Below are 22,156 nucleotides of genomic sequence, written 5' to 3'. Positions count from 1 at the left end.
TGAGCCTGAATTCCAGTCAGTTCCCACGGAAGATACAATCTCCCAGGAGGAGAGTGCGCTGCCCCCAGTTGCTGCTGAGGACCTGTTGGGGGAAGCTCCAGCAAAAGTGCCAACTCCTCCCTTACCAAGCAGTTCCCAGGATGCCACCAGCGGGACGCAGCCCCCTGACCTCGAATCCGTTACTCAGGAGCAGGTGTCTTCCGATGAGCCGTTAGAGACACGCCCCCGTCATCTCGCTCCCACCGCTGTGAGAAACGGACAGGGCAGAGACAGGACTTGCAGAGGAGTCAGAGATTACGATCGAAAACGTTCCCTACTTAAGCTTGCCACTTACAGTGGGGAGCTGCTGTGTCAACTTCCTTCATATGCCACAGAGTATGTCTAGAGTGTAGTTAGGGATTTTAGTGAGCAAGTGCAGGTTTTTCTATGAAGCGCAATGCCTTTGATGTATCCATTACTTTAATAAAACGAGATTTAATTGCACCCGTGTCTCAGCCTCGTAGTTCCGGCTCTGGATGGGACAGTAGCATATGGGCAGCCTGTGCAGATGTGTAGCAGTAGCATATGGGCAGCCTAAGCAGAGGTGTCACATCCTGTCAGCCATCTGCCCCCATTTGCAGTCTAGCCACTGCATTCTGCACTAGCTGAAGTTTCTCGACAAGTTCCAAGGGTAGCACCACATAGAGTGCATTGCAGTAATTCAGTCTCGAGGTTACCACTGCTTGGACTACAGTGGCCAGGCTATTCCGATCCACTTATGGTTGTAGCTAGCATATCAGGCAAAGCTGGTAAAAGGCAATCCTAGCCTTAGAGGTCACTTGGGCCTCTTAACAGCAAATATGTATTCATGATACCCCCAAGCTACATATCTGCTCCTACACAGAAAGTGCAACCCCATCTAGGAGAAGCAGTTGGCCTGTTTTCTAGATGCAGGAGCTGCCTACCCACAGAGCCTCTGTCTTCCCATAATTCAAACTCAAATGTATAGGTCCTTATCCAGTCCACCACTGCATTCAGATGCTGGTGCAGGGCTTGCTCTGTCACTCATCATCCAGATTTCCATGGGGAAATAGAGCTGCATGTCATCAACATACTGATGACACCATGATCCAAAATTCCTAGTGACCACTCCCAATGACTTATTATTTATTTATTAAATTTATATCCCGCCCTTCCTCGCAGTAGGATCCTAGGGCGGCAATCATGTAGATGTTAAATAGTGGGGAGAAAATAGTGACCTGCAGAACTTCATAGCTCAAGTGACAGGAGGCTGAAGAGCATTTCCAGGGCTGGCACCATGCATGACTGGGCCTTGGGCACCAGCCTGCCCTGGGCCCACAGCACTCGCCCGCATGCCCCACCTACCTTTCCTGTTGTCTTGAATGCTGTGCACACATGGCTGCCATCAACCAAGATGGCGGTGGGGGCTTCCCTAAGGGGCTGATGCCCCTGCCACCATCTTGGTTGATGGCACATATGCACGCCACACTACACGCACACATGCCAGCCATCAACCAAGATACTGGCAGGGGCATCAGCCCCTTAGGGAAGCCTCCACTGCCATCTTGGTTGATGGCAGCCATGTGTGTACAGCATTCAAGACTACAGGAAAGGTAGGTGGGGTGGGCATTGTGGGCCCACAGTCTGTATGGGGGGGCCTGGGAGTTCCCTCTCTGCAATGCTGCAGATTGCGGAACGGGAGTGCTACCCTCCCACCCTGATGAGGGGCCCTTCAGGAGCCCTCAGCCAGGGCCTAACCTCACCACTTTCTGGTGCCGGCCCTGAGCACTTCTCAAGTACTACTCTCTGGAGTTGACTGCGTAGGTAAGAATGAAACCTCTGTAATGCAGTACCTCCAATAACCATTGTGAACACTTGATCCGGGAGGATAGTATGGTAAAATATGTTGGCAGATCAAGTAAGAATGCCAGGGTTGCAGTCCCCCTGTTCCTGTCTTGATACAGGTCAGTCATCAGAGTGATCAAACAGTCCTGAACCCAGATTGAAATGGATCTAGGTAATCAGTGTCATGGAGAACCATTAGTTGTTATGCCACAACCCTCTCCAACACTTTCTTTAAAAACGGAATAAAGATGACTGGCTGCTAGTTATTACACATCATTGGGTCCAGAGTGGGCTTTTTAATGAGTGGATGCACCACCACTTCTTTAAGGGTGGCAGACACTGTTCCATCATGCAATGATGTGTTCACAATATCCTGGACCCACTTGGCCACCCCACCCTGGCTAGGTTTAAGCAGCCAGGAAGGGCAGGGCACCAGAGGGCATGTGGTTGGATGCATTACTGTATGTATCCTGGCCATATCGACTGGAAATGATTCTGCAACACTGGGCCTTAATGATGCTGTAATACTAGGATCCTAGTCCTAAGTTCCTAGTCCTGTCCATCAGACCCAGCCAGAATGGATAATGGTCAGAGATGAAGGGAGTTTCAAGCCATCTGGGTGGTAGTAGAATGGGTAAAGCTGGGATAGCTTAACTGTCTTTCAAAATGGACTTCTGTCCTTTCTGCTTAGTGAAAGGTTCAGCCCAGCCATTACACCAATTTTCCAGGCCTTAAGCTGCAATTACCCAGAAACCAGGTGCTTTGGATTGCTAAGGCAAAACTTTGATACACCTGGGCCCTTTTTCTTTAAGCAGCTGTCAAAACTATTGGTGGTAACTGTATCTTCTGTGGCTTGTATGTGGTTGTTTGATTTGTACTGGTTTAACAGTCTGCTTATTTGGAATAATTCTGATTGCTGCTGTTGGTGTTTTTTTTTGTTTTTCTACTGCTATATTTAATACGTTCATTTTTTGTAACAGATGTTTTAAATTGTTGCTTTATGGTTTGATGTTGCTGCTAGCCTTCAGCTTTTTATGAGGAAGGGCAGGGTACAAAAAGTATTAAATAAAAATAAATAACAAACAGAACTTGAATTGCATGGTAAGGGGCTGGCTGAAAGAATGTGTGTTTTATTTAAAAAGGGGCACAGTGTTACTGTCCTAATTATTATGCATGTGGATGCTGCCAAAATATATATTTGTGAACATCAGCTGACACCTTTTCCACAACCAAATTATAAATGCATAGAAGACCTAAAACTGTCAGTTTCTTTCAAGCAGTTAATTTCCCCGCCATGTTTATTTTTCCATTCATTTCCTTCTTTCACATTATTTTCTTGCCTTAGGCAAATGAGTTCCTTTAAATATTTGTCTTTTTGCTGTTATTTTACTAACCTTGGTGTATCATTTTGACATAAATATTCAAAGTGACAAAGAGAATCAGATGTTACAGAAGTATTTTAAATGTGATGAAGGAGCACTCTACCTCTTACATTTTTTTCTTCTTATGCAAGCATCTGAAGAGAGTTAAATTTGGACATACAGTGTTTCAGTCCACTTAATTTAGCTGAAATAGTCGTTGACTGGAATCCAGGCATTCCCCTTTTTGAGCGAGAGGCACTTCCACTCATGCAAGCCCTTCTCCAGTTCTGTCCTCCTGTCATATTTGGATGCCAATTGTATGTGTCTTTTAGGGAGTCTGGGTTTTTCCACTTTTTTTCCAAAGCCTTTTTTGTGTTCTTTTCCCCAAAAAATTGGAAAAATGAAGAAAAATTGATTATGGAATGTTTTATTTTAGCATGATGAATAAAATGCTTCATTGAATCTTGGTTCCCCCCTTCCCCCCCCCCCAGTTCTTATTATGGGAACGGATGCTTTATGTCTGCTTGACACTGTAGGACTAGCGGAGACATAAATAATTTTCTTTGTTATTGTTGATTTTCTTCTATTTTTTTTCTGAATGGTTTTTTGCCTGCTCCTTATAAACTGGCAAAATGAAAGAGGTTCCTTACAGTTCAGGTGTTCCTTACCATTTGTTACAAAAAAAAAGGTAAAAGTTTAAAAAAGTAAATTCAGTCTGTAATAATTGTTGGAATAAAATGTACTTTTAATATACCAAATGTGATGATTTTATGCCAACCATCTTGTATGTAATTACATTTGATGTTCCTGAAGTAAGAAAGTGACTTTGAATCTGTAAATGTGCTAATACTGCATTTTTCAATTTCACCAAAAATTTCTGTTTTTTTCTGAAAAAGAACCTAGAAAAAAACACATTTTTTCCCCATGGCTTCAACATTTCTGGAAATTTTACATCTCTAGGTTAGGTGCTAATGCTGTACAGAACTGGACTTGCATGTAGGGAGAAGATCAAACATTATTCCTTATGCCCAAACTCTCATCATTGGGAAGTCATATTTGCAACAGCCAAGAAGAGCACATTTGAACTGGCCCTTATTGACCTAAGGTGGCTCATAGGACCTAAATACAGGTTTTGACAAAATAATAGGCCTAAATATGTTTCTCTTGGGATCTGTATTTCAAATATTCAGGTGTTTGTGTTTGGGCCAGTTTATGTGCTCAGCAGAATCATGGACTAGCTTTTCCTGGACTGCACCTGAGAGGGATCCCATTATTTCATGCTCCCCATTTGAGCAGAGGGGAACCTCACAACATATAGAAAAATAGCATGCTAAGGAGATGACTCGTCAAACCCTTCTCTGTCACATAGGAAGGCATTTTTCCATGAGGAACATTCAAACATGGTGCACCCCCTCACCTGTGGCGTCCCCTGGTGCTGTCTATGAAAAGTACTACCAAACAAAAGCACTAGAAAAAGAGACAAAAGCAGGAAAATTGCACTGAAGGGGAGGGGGAAAACGACAGCTCTTTAGGACCACAAGGATTTCTCTTGCCTGGTGTCCAAACAACTCACTTATCAATCAAGCTCTGACTTCACTCATTGGCTAAAGGTGGGATAGGTCGGAGTAGGCAGGTGGGAGTAGGTGGTAGGTGGGAGTAGCAGGCTGGCTCATTTCACAGAAATCACTTAGAAGGGTACATGCACATTTTGCTCCATATCTTTCTTTCTTTTTAGGAGGGCTAGAGACTTACTTTTTTAAATGAAAGCTCAGAATTGGTGACCCCCTATAATATAATATTATTTATCTGTAAGTATAATAGAAAAAAGTTTAAAATGCAGAATAGAAAAATACAATTTAATATACATCTTTATAAATTATTACAAATATATAAATAGGTTCAATCTATAAATATAGTCATCTTCTATATAAATCGACAGTTAGTAATCTATATAAAAAGAATCTGATCATGATTTTCTATATAATACATTGTTGTTGTTGTTATGTGCCTTCAAGTCAATTACGACTTATGGTGACCCTATGCAGAGCCTGTTCTAAAGGGTGGCCAGGTTGGGCACTGGCCTGACGGCCCCTGGAGCTACAGGGGGCCCCTCCGCTCCCCTTCTGTGATCCACGGCCCCCCATGCCTCCCCACTTACCTGTCTGCTATCTTTTACCATTGCCCTTAACAAAGATGGTGGCCACGGTTTCCCTAAGGTACTGAAGCCCCTGCCGCCATCTTCGTTGATGGCAGAGATGCTCGCGTGTTGCACGCATGCATGCCATCAACAAAGATGGCTGTGGAGGCTTCATCCCCTTAGGGAAACCGTGGCTGCCATCTTGGTTAATGGCAATAGTAAAAGACAGGAGACAGGTAGGTAGGGGTGGGGTGGGCTGTGTGAGCGTGAGCGCGAACACGCATGCGCACACACGCCGGGGCCCAGGGCAAGCTGATGCCCAAGGGCCCCTGCGTTCCTAGAGCTGGCCCTGACCCTATGAATCAGCGACCTCCAATAGCATCTGTCATTAATATAATACATTACATTATACACATATCACTTTTCTACATTATAAATTCATGTAATCTAAACCTTTCTATGAGATTTCTAATTCATTTTTAACATATTAGGTAACTGTTTATAACATCAATGAATCTTTCCCTATTTTTAGTTATTGCAATTAGTTATATTATGCTTATATATTATGCTGCATTCCAATGCACACTTAGCTGGGAGTAAGTCCAATTGAACCCAATGAAGCATACTTCTGAGGAGACATGTATTGGATTGCAGCCTTAGTTGTTCCCAAAGTTTACTTAGTAAATCCAAGCATTTCTCTGATTTTGCATGTGGAATTCTAGCCATTGTTATAATATATAACCCTTGAATCTGATGGATTTACTCTATTTGTTCTTTAACATTAATTAAGAAATAAAGAGAGCAAATCTAATGGAATTTCGTATCTGAAAATTTCTTTGAGGACTTTAGCAACTATTGGCCAAAATTCCTGAGGCTTATTGCACTGCCACCACAGTGGATGAAATCCCGTTTATCCCTGCCATAGTGGCAGCATTTGTCATCTCTTTTTCCAGTTTTTTGTTTGAGCTTGTGAGGTATCTAGTGCCATTGAATGGCAATTTTTATACAATTCTCTTAATAGCTGAATTCACTGAAATTCAAATAGTAGCAGGAACAACATTTTCACATCCAAAGTGAACATCACCCCTCCCCAAAGGCCTGGGCAAGATGTTGTTGGACACCAACTCCCATCAGCCCCAGCCAGCATGGCCCAATGATCAGGGACGATGGGAGCTGAAGTCAAACAACATTGGAGGGTCGCAGGTTAGCCATCCATCTTTATGACTTGGAGCCATTGCATGTCTGTTCAGCATCTGAGATCCTGCTGTGACCCCACCAACTGAATTTCATCAGATGTTTCTACTGAGTGTTCTCAGTAGTGACAACCCTGTGGAACTCCCAGGCCAGAGAAGCACCCCTGGCCCCAACACTGTATGCCTTAAAATACCTGGTAAAAAGTTTGCTCTTTAACAAGTCCTTTTGATTCAGTTGTCTTGCCCTCCTGTGTGGGTTGTTAGGTTTTCTACTGATATGCTTCATGTTATTCTCCGCTCTGCTGCTGGTTTTCCTTCTTCTGATTTTTCAAGGTAAAGCTTTGTTATTTTAATATTTTTGTTGTTTCAGTAGCTTTGAGATACTTGTAGGATATACATGCTATTCCAGAGAGTCCCTTCTAACCCTTCTTGGGAACCCTTGTGGCAGGATTGGAAGCGTTAAGAGTGTGTGAGGAAATCACCATGGCATACATAAACCTTTGCACATAGTTCTTTAGATCTATGCTGTCATTTGGATTTTATGTATGCATGAAGGGATCCCATCTTTGTTACAAAAGTTTAATAAAATATTATTTCATTTTACAGCTGATTGCTGTGTATGATGAGCAAGATTCAATCCCCAAGTCTGAGCACACCAGTGTTAGTTTGACAAATGGAAACAGCCCAGATGCTTTTGAGACTGATGTAGCTGCCCAGCTGGCTGCATTTCAGCCAATTGGAGGAGAGATTGAAGTGACACCCTCTGCTCTGAAGCTAGGTATGTGCATATACATTTTACTCTTTTAGATTGATTGTTACCTTGGATGAGATGTATGCACTGTTTCTGCAGTTCGGTTGGCACATTTTTCATCTTCAGGGTTTGTGTGCACTGATAAAAATGTACTTAAAGAAACACCTCCTTCCATATCCTTCTGCCCGTGTGCTAGCCTCATTGACTAATGCAGTTTTCCTAATACTACCACTATTACAGATGAAACAAGAAAGGAGAGGTTTTTTTAAAAACAAAACTGATGCCACAGCTATGTGATGATATGCTGTCCCTAAGGAGGTGCATCTGGCATCAACTTAGTTGCTTTTTAGATATTCTAAACACTCTGATCTTCAATTTTGCTTTTATCTGCTGGTTGCTTTATATGTGTTTTGTTGTTGTTTGACTTGTCATTTGTGTAATCTGCCTTGAAATAATTAATTAAAAGGCTCCATATAAATGCTTTCAATAAACAAAATAGTAAAATCCTATAAGACATGTCATTTCTCTTATAAATAATTTATTGAACTATTTCTGTTTTGAAGTTGTGGGAAAGGTATGGGAGCTATATGCAAGTCATTGTGGTTTCTTACTTTAGCAAAACCCCTGGCTTCTGAAATCTCAGCAAACAACTAACAGGCATTTCCATTGCCATAAGAAACCTTCTGAAGTAAACAAAATTGAAGTTGACACTCTTAAGAAGTTGAACTACGTTACCGATACCATATTCTGTGGATTTTTTGTGCTTCTATAGGATTGTAGAATACATAGATCTCTGATAATCTTTCACATATATGAATGATGCTAATGACCTGAAGAAAATATTCTGCTGTACTTCCTGTCTAGTCCCTGTCAAGTTGATAAAACAGCAGGAGTCCTTGTCAGAAATGGCTGATAAAACTTTACCTCCCCCATCTGCCTAATAAAACAAATGAAACGATTTAACTTTGGGAAGCAATAATTTGTTCCCATATTTTAGTATGTGGTTAATTATTCATTGTGAAGACAAAGGAGGCATTTGTAGTATTCTTTAAAGTGACACATGTCCAGAATCTAGGACTGCTTAATGCACATATTTCATTCTCTCCTACAGCACAGCCTTTCCCAACCAGTGTGCCTCCAGATGATGTTGGACCACAACTCCCATCAGCCTCAGCCAGCATTGCCAATGGTCAGGAAAGTTGGGAATTGTGGTCCAACAACATCTGGAGGCACACTGGTTGGGAAAGGCTGCCATAGCGGCATTTTATGCTTGAGGGTCTGAGCCATAAATTAATTATTTTTTTACCATTCATCACTGCCTATTACGTTCGTTTCAGATTTGGGGAGCATGCAGGGGGAGGAGAGGGAAGGAAAGTTCCATTGTCCTCAAAGCAGTTTGGAGTTGTCCTGTGTGCACAGTTATTTTATTATAATAAGTATAACTGAATAATTGGATACAACACTTACTCTGGAGTGATGCTGAGAACCTGGTGCAAGATAATAGTGATATTAACTCAATTGGGATCAGCAATCATAGTGTGGAATGTTGGAAAGTGGAAGCAGAAAGTTGTCAGCACAGTAACATTCAATTTCAAAAGATAAAAACTTCTTAAGAATGAGAAGATTATATAGAAAATTATTGAAAGGGAAAGTCAAGAGGGCCAAATCTCTCTCCAAGATGCTGGGAGGCTGTTTTAAACCATGATGATAGAAGCTCAGCTAGAATGGGTATCACAAATTAGAAATGGAACCACCAAATCCAAAAGGATGCCAGCATAATTCTTGAACAGCGAAGAAAGCTATAAAAGGCAAGAAAATTGAGGAGAGGAAAGAGGAGCACAAACTCTGCCAAAAAAATTTAAGTTGACAATTAGGAAAATGAAAAAAATTCAGGGAACATATTGCTAAAAACATTAAGACTAACAATATAAAATTATTTAAATACATCAGAAGCAGGAAGCTAGCCAGAGAACAATTAGAGGGAGACTGCAGTGAAGTGAAATGAGTTATCTGTGTCTGTCTTCACTGTGGAAACATAGGACAGATACCTCGCCTGAACTGACTTTTTCAGGAAAGAAGTCTGAAGAGTTGCATCAAATAAAACTGACAAGTGAAGAGGTTTTAGGCTTTATTGAGAAATAATATGGGTCAGTCACTAGGTCCAGATAACACCTACCTGAGAGCTCATAAAGAAAATAATTCAAATATGAAATTGCTGATCTTGTTAAAAAAATGTAACTTTCTGGAAAATCAGCCTCCATTACAGAGAATTGGAAAGTCCAGCATAACACTGATTATTGAAAAGGGATCCAAAGCTGATCCAGGCAATTACAGGCTAGTTAAATAATGTCTGTGTGAGATGAAAAACATTATTCATTCTTGGAAAGCAGAAATTGGCGGAAAATATTAAATATAGAATTATATATAAAGGAATAAGGTTTCTGAGGAAGTGTCAACATGTCTTTATAAATGGAAGTCTTGCCTCAATAACTTTTTGGTGTTCTTTCACAGTGTCAACAAGCTCACGGATGGGGTGATCCAATAGATGTTATAGGTTGTATCCAGTATAGAGCTATGTGAACGATCCATCAGCCTAAGGATTTCTGTTTGCACAACAAAATGTTTTCCCCATCTCCTTTGCACTGCATGTCCTCTAAATCTGTTCTAGGGGTTCCCTCAACTCTCTGGAGCAGTTTTGGGGAAGGTGAGCAGCACACAGAGGAAGGGGGAAGTCCCATTGCACAAGTGGAAATCTTTGCACTAACTGGATGCATTAGTTGAATACCACTCTATATACTTAGACTTCCAAAATATCCCTCATCAAAGGCTTCTGTGGAGAGCTAACTGTCATAGGATAAGGCAGAAACCTCTTAATGGACTGGAAACTAATAAGATACAGAGGAGTAAAGAGACAGTTCTAGCAATGAAGGTAAGTAAGGAGATGGGAGAGTCTTCCAAGATTTAGCATTAGGCTTGGTGCTATTTCACTTGTTCACTTCCCTACATATTTTTAAAATGTGAATAGAAAAAATAGTACTAGAAGTTGGCCTCTCAAATTCGAGAACTATCCAAATCCATGCCTCCTGTTTCAACAGTGGTACAGGAATGCCCCGCTATACGGACCTTCACTTTAAGGACACTCGCGAGTATGGACATACTTACAGTAGCACCATTCCCCTGTTTACATATGCTTGCTTCGCAAGAATGGACACTTAACCTTTGGTTGTGGCCTGTTCTTTCGGTGTGTGGGGGTGCTGGAAAGAGATGCGATTGCGCGATGCGATTGCGGGATCGCGATCAGCTGAGAGGAGTGGCGGCGCAGCAGCAGAGGCGCTGCAGCGCAGCAGCAGAGGCGCTGCAGCGCAGCAGCAGAGGCGCTGCAGCGCAGCGGCTTTAGCACGGGGCTTTGAGGCTCCGCGTGAAGGAGAGGTGGCACATTGGCAGCACCAGTGAAAAAAGGTAGTGCTTCACTTTAAATACATTTTTGGTTTACGTACTCACTCTGGACCCATTGCGTACGTTAATGCGGGGTATTTCTGTACAGCATCAGGTACTGGGAGCCATTCATATGGCCACAACTAGTTGCTTCTGTTACTCATTCTATGGAACTATGAAAAGATTTTGGTTACTACAAACTCTGATGTGTGTATGCAAGTGGACTCAAGGCCTTTTCCCTGAATTACTCAGTTTTTTGTTATATTGAAGGTGTGATATAAAGCCTACCTTGGATCTGAAAATCATATTGGCTGATTTCTGGCTATTGTATCTCACTGTTAATAAATATTCTGCAGTTGTTTACATCTCTGCAACTCCATGTTGGCCTCCAATATAACAGTTTAAATCCATAATGCAAATTAAAATATCTTGTCCTTTTCCTGCATGACTGGAATACAATCTGGCTTGCTAAATTATAGATGAACTGACCCTGCTTAGGAATTTTTTTAAAAAAACCCAAAGTGCTGGAGAGTGGTTTTAATTAGAAAAGATATGTGACTAATGCACAATCATATCACAGATACAGAGGAGAGAAAAGCGTGATTGGAATAGAAGATCTACTGTGCATCTTCTTTGGTTACTTTTAAACACTGTGATCCAGAGATGTTGCTTTCACATGCACATAATATTCTTGTGTACTTTGGAAACTTTCTCCTTAGGGCAGTTCCACACTAAATGAGATTTACTTTTTTGCTGCTTGTACATCAGTGTTAGTGATGAGTCCCATGCCAAACATTTGGAGTGTGAATGGCATACACCTGTTAACATACTTCTGGGGACAGAGTCCCACTTGGGTTTCTGAGATTCATACGTACATGTATCTTTTGTTAGCACTTTCCATGTTTACCAAAAAAGTACATGATGTACATGCAGGAAATACATTGGCCATATAAAGCATGAAGGTGCCCTTACAGTTCTCCCCATCTGAACATGGGTCCTTCATGGAAATCACCAATCTATTTTTAAAACTTGTTCAGAGTAGGTGTCTAACAGCTTGTGGAAACTCTTGTCAGGGGAAGACTAAGGGGAAATCCTACACTGAGTTTGCACATGCAACACACAGGATCTGATGGTCATTGCCAAATTATATTATAAATTTTGTCCAGGTAAAAATCTCAGCCAGGAAACATAATGGCTGATTCAACCAATATTAATCCTTTTCAAGTCTCATCAGTGGAAGATATTTATCTATATTTTTATTAGATTTATATCCTGTCTTTCCTTCCAGTAGGAGCTCAGATAACATGCTTAACTATCTGGAGATGAAGTGTGGTTTAAAAATACTTTTAATAACTGGATAATTCTTGCAGGCCCAGGGTTAGAACATGGCATCCCTGAACAGCTGCCAGGGCCCAGCACCTCAGCAGGTTTTTGCCTGGTGCCTAACCACAGCAAAGTTGGCTGCACCTGTACCATCCTGCAAAGGATATTCCGTAGCTGGGACCCCACTGCCAAGAAAGCTCCCTCCCTTATTGAAACAAACCTTGCCTGTGATGGAACTGGTATTTGGAGAAGGGTGTCAACTGATGACCTTAGCATCGAGCTGGGTTGATATGGGAGGAGATGCTCCTTCCAGTTCTTGTCTCCCGATCTGTTTAGGGCTTTCTGTGACAGCACAGTTGGTACCCTACACTATAAAAGGGTAGGGAGACAAGCAAACCAACCTTTTTGTTAACTTCACCAGTGCCGTTGTTGATACCATTTTTCCTTCTGGCTGCCTCTACTAAACAGCCATTGACCTTTTTGGCTTTAAGTGGCTCAACCTATACTGGGTTGAGTGCTGTGGCACATAGTAATGAGGTGTGGTCTCAGACCATTTTTCCCCAAAAAAACAAACTCTACTTTTTCCTAAGGTTTAATAAGGTAACAAACTAAACAGTTTTTGAGAGAATAAATTTAGAAAAAAGTTAATTTTAGTTTGAGTAGTTACCCATGACAGCAAATGAAAAATAAACAGAGATAAATGTATCCATCTATATTACATTAACCAAGCCAGTGTTACACTAACCATGTCAATTTGCATCCCTCATTTCAGCTTTTTTCCACTTAATTTTTAAAATTGAATTTATTGAAAAAGAATAAAATTAGCAGGTATATCACCTAAAAAAAGAAAGGATTACCTCAATCAAAATGATTATACAAATAATAAGAATATACAGTAGAACACAGTTGATTATCAAGTTACTAACAGTCAAAATTAAAAATTAAGCTTAAAAATTAAACTTAGGTCTGATACATAAATCAAATAAATCCTGACCCCTGACCAGGATATGATAAAAAAACTTTTTTTTAATGAAGTTATCATAGCTTTCTCTTACCTGTATCGTGTTAGCTTATTCATAGATACTAAGTCCCACACTTTCAGCTTCTGAGTCACTTTGCAGTGTTTTCCTGGTTCATTTCTGCTGCAGTACTGAACTGTGTTCACTAATATTTTCAAGTGTTCCAGCTCTCTTAAAGTGTTTCAAACCCTTTTCTGTCTTAAAGTTCTTCAGTTCTAGCTCTTCAAGTCTCTTTGCGGCCTACTGCCGAAATAAACCACAGACACCATTCATTGGGTTGAATCATGGGCCACTTTATTATACAGAATCAATTAGAATAATGAACCTGCAGAGGGAGAAAAATTAAGTGCGGGGAATTCTGTTGATTCAGGCAAAGCCTGCTTGTAGCTATAGGGCAACCAAACCTTGCCTGAGCCCGGGGCTGCCCTGTGCCAGGCCCCAGGTCAGGCCACACCCTGAAGATGTGTAGGGGGTCCAACCTGCGTCACCACCCCCCGGAGCCCTGAAACTCTGAGCGGATGTGGCACGTTGGCCCCAAAGACGGACAATGTTCTGCCCCCGGGCCGTATAGCCCTGAGCTGCAGGTTCCCGGACCGCCTATCACCCCCAAAGGTGCCTGAAGGTGTCACCTAGCTGCCCTTTCCCTTTTAACCTTTCCCCCGCACTTCCTTGCCACAAAAGGGGGACAAGCCTCTGCTTAGTCTCCCCTTACCGCACACCCGATAAAAATCTGGTGCAAACCCCTCTGCAGGTCCATCAGGAAGATGTCATTGGCCCTGTCAGTCAGATGCACACCATCTGGCCGAAACAGTTCCAACCTGTCGTGTTTGATCTCTGGGTGGTGGATGACCGAACCCCCCAAGTCCCAGATGGCCTTCTGAATTTGCCTATTAACCTTTTTTCGGGCCCTGTCCATTCCCCGTAGGTCACCAGCACAATTCCACCTCCTGAGTGGCAGGATGTCCGACCACACCAAATGCACCCCCGGCCAGCGCCGTGCAATGGCCCGGAGGTCACTACCAGCCTGCTCAATCAGGGCCTTGCCCTTCAACAAACCCAAGTCGTTACCTCCCAGGTGGATAACCAGTACCTGGGGCACCGCCCGGTCCATTGCTGGCTGAAACAAGGCAGGTAGGAGGCCGTCGCAACGCCTCCCCTGGCGTCCCAGCCACCGTGTTGAGGCCCATTGACTGAGGCACAGCTGCGTTCCTACCCGAGACTTCGCTGCCCTGCAGCCAGCCCAGAAAACCATGCTGTGGCCGCAGAGAAGGATGCGCACCTGCTCCGATCTGTCCCTGCAGCCTGTCAAGATGACAACAACATCAGGGTATGGGGGGAAAGCATTAGCCGCTGGCCTAGTGCATCCCAGTGAGTGGTCTAACATAAGCCTTGTACGCGTCAGAGGACCATCTGCCCACTGCCTGTAGCCTCCTCTTGGAAAAACCCAGCTGGGCTGCAGTGGTGGCCACCCCTTTCCGGAAGGAGTGGGTCCCGAACTTACGGGGGTCCACTCCCAGTTTCCACAGCGTGGCCTTTGTCACACACCAAAACTGGTACTTGGTAAGGGGCTGGGAGTCCATGTGCCTGAATAGGTACCCCGGCTGCAGCCCCCGGGCTGCCAGAAAAGTGTGCAGGGCCCTCACCGGGCAGAGCTCCTCTTGCCAGCATGGGGATAACACAATCAGGCGCCCCTTCTGGTGTTGGTCCATCTTTGACCGCCTAAGTTGCAGGAGGGCCCACCCTGCCTCCCAGCTGAGGTTGGAAACCAGAAGGACCCGGAGGGAGTTGTCCATCTTAGAACCTGCCACCACTTCCCCTATTCAGAAGGCCCCCCAAAATAGGGTGAGGGCTGCAGCATAATATAACAGCACCTCAAAAGGGGAAGAACATAACCCCATCCACAGTCCCTGCAGACCAACCAGCAGTTCTGGGGAAAAGGGGAGGCAGGCATCCGGGGTGTGCGGGTGCTCGCAGGACCACCCCTCCAGCATATGACGGACCCTAAAGTCACCCGAGTAGTCCGGAAGACCCCGTGCCCTCGCTAGGAAGGAGAGACCCGAGAGCTTACCTCTGATGGTCCTGACTGAAAGGCTCCTCAGCTTCCCTTCCACGCAGAACTCCATAAGATGCTCCACGGGGATGGGCCACTCCTGGGCATAGCCTCTGGCCTCCCTGAAGCTGGACAGTTCCCTACGTGCCCCCTGGTAGCTGGCCAAAGTGCTGGGTGCCACAGACAGATAAGTTTGACTTATATAAAATATTTTCACTTTACCTTCCAACATTTTAACCAGTCAGTAGATTTCTGGTTAAGTTTCCAGTCAAAGCGTCAAGGCGAGTTAAGCAGCAGAGCGAGTTCGGCAGCAGGGCGAGGAGGCCAGGGCCACCCACTCTGCCCGTCTGTTCCCTGACCTCAACTAAACCGCAGTCTCCAACCCATTGACGTAATAAACCTTAAACAAAACTATGCAGGTAAGAAGCCAGCAGGGGTGTGGGGGCTTTCCAGTGTTTTGCACCGCCTGCAGCATGTACAACTATCTGCCTGTTGGACAGAAGTCGTGGGTGTGCTCTCGGTGCAATGAGCTCCTGGCTCTCCGGGAACAACTTCATTTCCTTGAGGCCAAGGTGGCGGACCTGGAAAAGCTGAGAGAGGCAGAGAGGTGTGTGGAGGAGGCCTTCAGGGACGTTATAGCTGTGTCCCACTCCAACGATGATAGCTCTCCTGCTATCATGGAGAACGATGGTCTCGGAAGGAGAGCATCCAGCTGAGGAAGAGGGAAACGATCCCTTAGAAGGGACCCATTCCTTGGGGGATGAGCAGCTATCCTCTCGTGCTAAGGATATATCTCCAGGGGGTGGAGGGATCCTTGTAGTGGGTGATTCGATCATTAGGAACATAGACAGTGGGGTGTGTGATGGGCGTGTAGACCGCAAGGTGTTTTGCCTGCCTGGTGCGAAGGTTGCGGATATCGCCCGTCGTTTAGATAGTTTGGTAGACAGTGTTGTTGAACTGATTGGGAGCAGTGACCACAGTGCTATTAAATTAAACATACATGTAACTGGCCGATTGCCAAGAAAATCCAACACGGTCACATTTGACTTCAAAAGAGGAAACTTCACAAAAATGAGGGGATTGGTAAAAAGAAAGCTGAAAAACAAAGTCCAGAGGGTCACATCACTCGAAAATGCTTGGAAGTTGTTTAAAAACACTATATTAGAAGCTGAACTGGAGTGCATACCGCAGATCAGAAAAGGTACCGCCAGGGCCAAGAAGATGCCAGCATGGTTAACGAGCAAAGTCAAGGAAGCTCTTAGAGGCAAAAAGTCTTCCTTCAGAAAATGGAAGTCTTGTCCGAATGAAGAAAATAAAAAAGAACACAAACTCTGGCAAAAGAAATGCAAGAAGACAATAAGGGATGCTAAAAAAGAATTTGAGGAGCACATTGCTAAGAACATAAAAACCAACAACAAAAAATTCTATAAATACATTCAAAGCAGGAGACCATCTAGGGAGACAATTGGACCCTTGGATGATAAGGGAGTCAAAGGTGTACTAAAGAACGATAAGGAGATTGCAGAGAAGCTAAATGAATTCTTTGCATCTGTCTTCACAGTGGAAGATATAGGGCAGATCCCTGAACCTGAACTAACATTTGCAGGAAGGGATTCTGAGGAACTGAGACAAATAGTGGTAACGAGAGAGGAAGTTCTAAGCTTAATGGACAATATAAAAACTGACAAATCACCGGGCCCGGATGGCATCCACCCGAGAGTTCTCAAAGAACTCAAAGGTGAAATTGCTGATCTGCTAACTAAAATATGTAACTTGTCCCTTGGGTCCTCCTCCGTGCCTGAGGACTGGAAAGTGGCAAATGTAACACCAATCTTCAAAAAGGGATCCAGGGGGGATCCCGGAAATTACAGGCCAGTTAGCTTAACTTCTGTCCCTGGAAAACTGGTAGAAAGTATTCTTAAAGCTAGATTAACTAAGCACATAGAAGAACAAGCCTTGCTGCAGCAGAGCCAGCATGGCTTCTGCAAGGGAAAGTCCTGTCTCAGTAACCTATTAGAATTCTTTGAGAGTGTCAACAAGCATATAGATAGAGGTGATCCAGTGGACATAGTGTACTTAGACTTTCAAAAAGCGTTTGACAAGGTACCTCACCAAAGACTTCTGAGGAAGCTTAGCAGTCATGGAATAAGAGGAGAGGTCCTCTTGTGGATAAGGAATTGGTTAAGAAGCAGAAAGCAGAGAGTAGGAATAAACGGACAGTTCTCGCAATGGAGGGCTGTAGAAAGTGGAGTCCCTCAAGGATCCGTATTGGGACCTGTACTTTTCAACTTGTTCATTAATGACCTAGAATTAGGAGTGAGCAGTGAAGTGGCCAAGTTTGCTGACGACACTAAATTGTTCAGGGTTGTTAAAAAGGGATTGCAAAGAGCTCCAAAAAGACCTCTCCAAACTGAGTGAATGGGCGGAAAAATGGCAAATGCAATTCAATATAAACAAGTGTAAAATGATGCATATTGGAGCAAAAAATCTGAATTTCACATATACGCTCATGGGGTCTGAACTGGCGGTGACTGACCAGGAGAGAGACCTCGGGGTTGTAGTGGACAGCACGATGAAAATGTCGACCCAGTGTGCGGCAGCTGTGAAAAAGGCAAATTCCATGCTAGCGATCATTAGGAAAGGTATTGAAAATAAAACAGCCGATATCATAATGCCGTTGTATAAATCTATGGTGCGGCCACATTTGGAATACTGTGTACAGTTCTGGTCACCTCATCTCAAAAAGTATATTATAGAGTTGGAAAAGGTTGAGAAGAGGGCAACCAGAATGATCAAGGGGATGGAGCGACTCCCTTACGAGGAAAGGTTGCAGCATTTGGGGCTTTTTAGTTTAGAGAAAAGGCGGGTCAGAGGAGACATGATAGAAGTGTATAAAATTATGCATGGCATTGAGAAAGTGGATAGAGAAAAGTTCTTCTCCCTCTCTCATAATACTAGAACTCGTGGACATTCAAAGAAGCTGAATGTTGGAAGATTCAGGACAGACAAAAGGAAGTACTTCTTTACTCAGCGCATAGTTAAACTATGGAATTTGCTCCCACAAGATGCAGTAATGGCCACCAGCTTGGATGGCTTTAAAAGAAGATTAGACAAATTCATGGAGGACAGGGCTATCAATGGCTACTAGCCGTGATGGCTGTGCTGTGCCACCCTAGTCAGAGGCAGCATGCTTCTGAAAACCAGTTGCCGGAAGCCTCAGGAGGGGAGAGTGTTCTTGCACTCGGGTCCTGCTTGCGGGCTTCCCCCAGGCACCTGGTTGGCCACTGTGAGAACAGGATGCTGGACTAGATGAGCCACTGGCCTGATCCAGCAGGCTCTTCTTATGTTCTTATTAGTACTGTCCTGGCAGTGCTTGGACATCAAGAATTTATGGGGTAGGGGGGAATGAAGGCCTGATGGCTCCTGATGATCTTAGTAAGGGACTTCAGGAGCATGGCTTCATACTTTCCACGGCTCCAAACACTCAGGCTGCTGCTGGGCAGTACCCTAAGTGCTGCTAGAGGCTCCCACTGAAAGCATCCCACACTGCTGTTGGCAAGTAATGTTTTGGTGGGAAAAGGCAGCAGAGAATATATGCCAAAGTTGGCCAGAGAAGATTCATTTCTAAAGCCCCAGTTCTGAACTTTACTAATAAGCATAATCAGCATCACTAATAAGTACACTATAGAGTAAGATTTAGCCACTAACATGGGTAAGATTATAAAGCAAAAAAGAAAAATGGGTTAGAAAACCACTTGATTAGTAATTGTTTTCTTCAAAGATAGAGCTTTCGCCAAGACTGAAAGTTGGGGGTTGCGGAAGGGGATTAGACTGTTGTCGTGAGCAGAAATGTGATTTTCTGACTTCCTGGAATTGAATGGTATTGGTTGACCTAGAATTTATACCGAATATTTCTGTCAAAGTTATTGAGAAATATGAAGGAAGGCTACAATCTTGAGCACTTTAGTGAGGAAGCAAAGATTAGAGATGGCAGACACTGCAGGGTAAGTGGTAGGTGGTTGGACAGATATGAACTAGATATGGAAGTATTAACAGCACTGATGGCATCTTGGTTTGGGCAATGTTGGAAGACAGCTGTCAGAGTAAATAGGTTTTTGTTTGCTTGCTTGGGATTTATGTCAGATTGCAAACTTTTCTTTTATAAGCACGTTACATGAAATGTTCAAATAATGAAGACCTCATGGAGCAGTACAAAAATATATTTTAATGAATGTTTAAAAGTGAAAAATACTTTAACAGCTTTGGTTTAAGATTTTGTAAAACATGTTTCCTGTTTTTTAAATAAAAAGGAAATTGGAAGAAATGTTTTTAGAGTATTAGTTTTGATTTTTAGTTAGTTTTGCCACCCTCCTGCTGGGAGGAAGGGTGGGATATAAATCAAATAATAAATAAGTAAATAAATTTCAGAGAAAGAATCAAGTCCTTCCTTTAACCTTATTGCTACATTGTGTTTTATGATTTCCTCTGAAAAGGAGTAGACACACCTTCTGCCCTTTCCAAGTGTAAATCTGGGTGCTCTGTTTTAGTCTAGTTGCCCTTATCCTTGATCATAAGCACCAGATCTTCTACTGGGCTCCATAACGTAATGTGACACAATGACTACTGAATAATTTAAGCACAAGCTAAGAAAAAAATCAGGCTATATAGAAAGTGGGATTTATTCAGGCAATTTTTTTAAAAAAGTGTGTCAAGTGTCTAGTGCTTGATGTGGAATTAGGTAACTAGAGCTGGCATCAGCAGCAGTTTCTCAATTAGAAAAGGAAGCTGAAGCACTGCATTACATTTCTTGGTCTCTGCCACACTAAACTTTTCAACAGAATTTCTTGCTAGTCTGGTAGTGTCTCTAAAAGCAGGAGGCATGTCTGTAGGTTGGATCCTGTTTGTTTTAGTAGGAAATCATAAAACACAATGGCCTGACCAAAATTTGCTCCTTGGCACAAGAACTCAATCTCCCCTGGCGTGCACACCCAAGCAATAAAACATTTGGCTTACAAATTATACCATAAAGGAAAAAGATGGTATTTGCTTTGTTGACCTGTCAGTGGCGTCCGAATGGCACCTGTAAAAGAAAAAAAAGGATGGGGTTAGGAACAAAAACCATTTTGTTGTAATTGAGAGCTTGTGGATAATGGGTGTTTGCTAAGAGTGTGGAATGAACTGCAATCCTATACCCACCTGCCTGGGAGTAAGCCCCACTGAATTTAAAGGGTCTTAGTTCTGCGTAGGCATATATAAGATTGTACTGACTGTATTCATATGTCACAATAGCCAAGGGTTACTGCTTATTGTGATTTCTCTGGCTCAAGGAACGTCTTGGTGCACACTGTCAAATTGGCCCCCGTTTGCTCCTTCTCTGGTACAAGCGAAAGAAACGAGCCTGGAAGCTACAAATGAGCTTGCCTTCCCATTTGATCCCAAACCAGGATCGTAGTTTGATGATCCGTAAGCCAACAACAAATAAGCCAAGAACCTCTTTTATGTAGAGAGCTTTGCCAGTCTGTATATTTCTTGCAATTGTTTTTAGTTGTTTTAGATTGTTTATTATTTGTATGTTTGCCATCCTGTGCTCCTTTGGGAGGAAAGACAAGATACACATTTAATAATAAACAAATAAACCATGGCTTAATGCTGACTAACAATTGTGGCTTGTTAGGGAACGACAAACAACAATCCGTGGTTCAGATGTAAGGGAAAGCCAATATTAATTGTGGCTTCTTGGTTTGTTTCTCCCAATTGTGTCTCAGAAGAAGTGAAGTAGGAGTGACTGGGCAGCGTATACTAGCATGCTGACTGATCCTAATAAACCATGACAAGCCAAAACTATCTGGAATCTGTGTATTGATGACCATGCAGTTTGATCAGAGAGCCAATCTGAATTAGTTTTCTTTCAGCGTATTTTAAACGTAAATGCTCATACATACAGACATACGTTTTATTACATACCATGTTACATACCAAATTCAAGTACATTTATAGTCAAATACAGAAAAATGAATTTTGTAGCCATCTAAATAATATTACAGAGGTGTTCCAGTTTTATAATCCTCTTTCCATGTGTTTGTAAATAATAGAAAATGATTTTGGACTAATTAGTCTTCATTCTTGGCCCTACTCTAAGGATAAATTAATTTGGAAACAGGTGAAAGGAAAAAAAACCTCGTTTCTAGTGTTTTAAGTTAAGTTTTTTTTTAAAAAAATCACCCCATTTACCACATTATACAGTCCCCCCCCATTTTACAAGACTTCAGTTGACACAGCATGGTAGCTGCTTTTCTGAATTATCTGCAGTTTTTAGCTGGTCTTGAAGATGAATGATGAATGCATTGGCAATGATAAAAGTATGAACAAATTTGAAGATCTGTTGGAGACATGCAACAGTAGTTTTAAATTTATTTTATTTTGTTAGTCTTTGAGCTGGCTCGCATGATACGGTAAGGCAAGTTATGGCTTGGTGAGACCATGTAGGCTTTCAGAGAGGAGCTTCCAATGACTTTTGTCCTACCCAGACCTTTTTACTGCCAAGCAGGGAGGAACAAAGTGACTGAGAGCACCTTTCCTAGAGCCTGCTCATTCACATGGTACTGTTAAGCCATAGTTTGGCTTACAGTGTCATGTGAACCAGCTCATATCAACACATAATTTATTAAAATGTTATTAGTCATACAGAATTTTAAAAAAGATGTAAAAGAAATGTAAGCCACATTCACACTATACATTTATTTGATTATTATTCTACCTTAAACAGTCATAGCTTCCCCCATAGAATCCTTTGAACTGTGGTTTGTGAAGGATGCTGAGAGTTGTTAGGAGACCTACCCCTATTTCCCTCATAGAACTACCATTCTCAGACATGATTGTTAAACCACTCTGGCAATTGCAGCTGTGTGAGAGGAATAGGCGTCTCCTAGTAACTCTCAGCATCCTTCACAAGCTATAGTTCCCAGGATTCTTTGTAGGAGGCTATGACTGCTTAGAGTAGAATAATAGTGGAATAAATGTATGGTGTGAATATGGCCTTACA

General features: G+C 42.8%; 1 protein-coding gene across 4 annotated transcripts in view; it reads left to right on the top strand.

Moving 5' to 3' along the window:
• PARD3B (par-3 family cell polarity regulator beta) overlaps positions 1 to 22,156 on the top strand; it is an 894,180-nt gene that overhangs the window by 167,705 nt on the left and 704,319 nt on the right. For all 4 annotated transcript variants that reach the window (XM_061607918.1, XM_061607919.1, XM_061607920.1 and 1 more), the window contains exon 3: positions 7,143 to 7,314. In XM_061607918.1, the coding sequence (XP_061463902.1) occupies positions 7,143 to 7,314 (172 nt within the window). The remainder of the gene's footprint in view (positions 1 to 7,142; positions 7,315 to 22,156) is intronic.

Source organism: Rhineura floridana, chromosome 2 (assembly GCF_030035675.1).
Source record: "Rhineura floridana isolate rRhiFlo1 chromosome 2, rRhiFlo1.hap2, whole genome shotgun sequence".
In the NCBI taxonomy this organism is placed as follows: domain Eukaryota; kingdom Metazoa; phylum Chordata; class Lepidosauria; order Squamata; family Rhineuridae; genus Rhineura; species Rhineura floridana.
The sequence above is the reverse complement of the archived record's forward strand: the minus strand, read 5'-3'. Positions and strand labels throughout refer to the sequence as shown.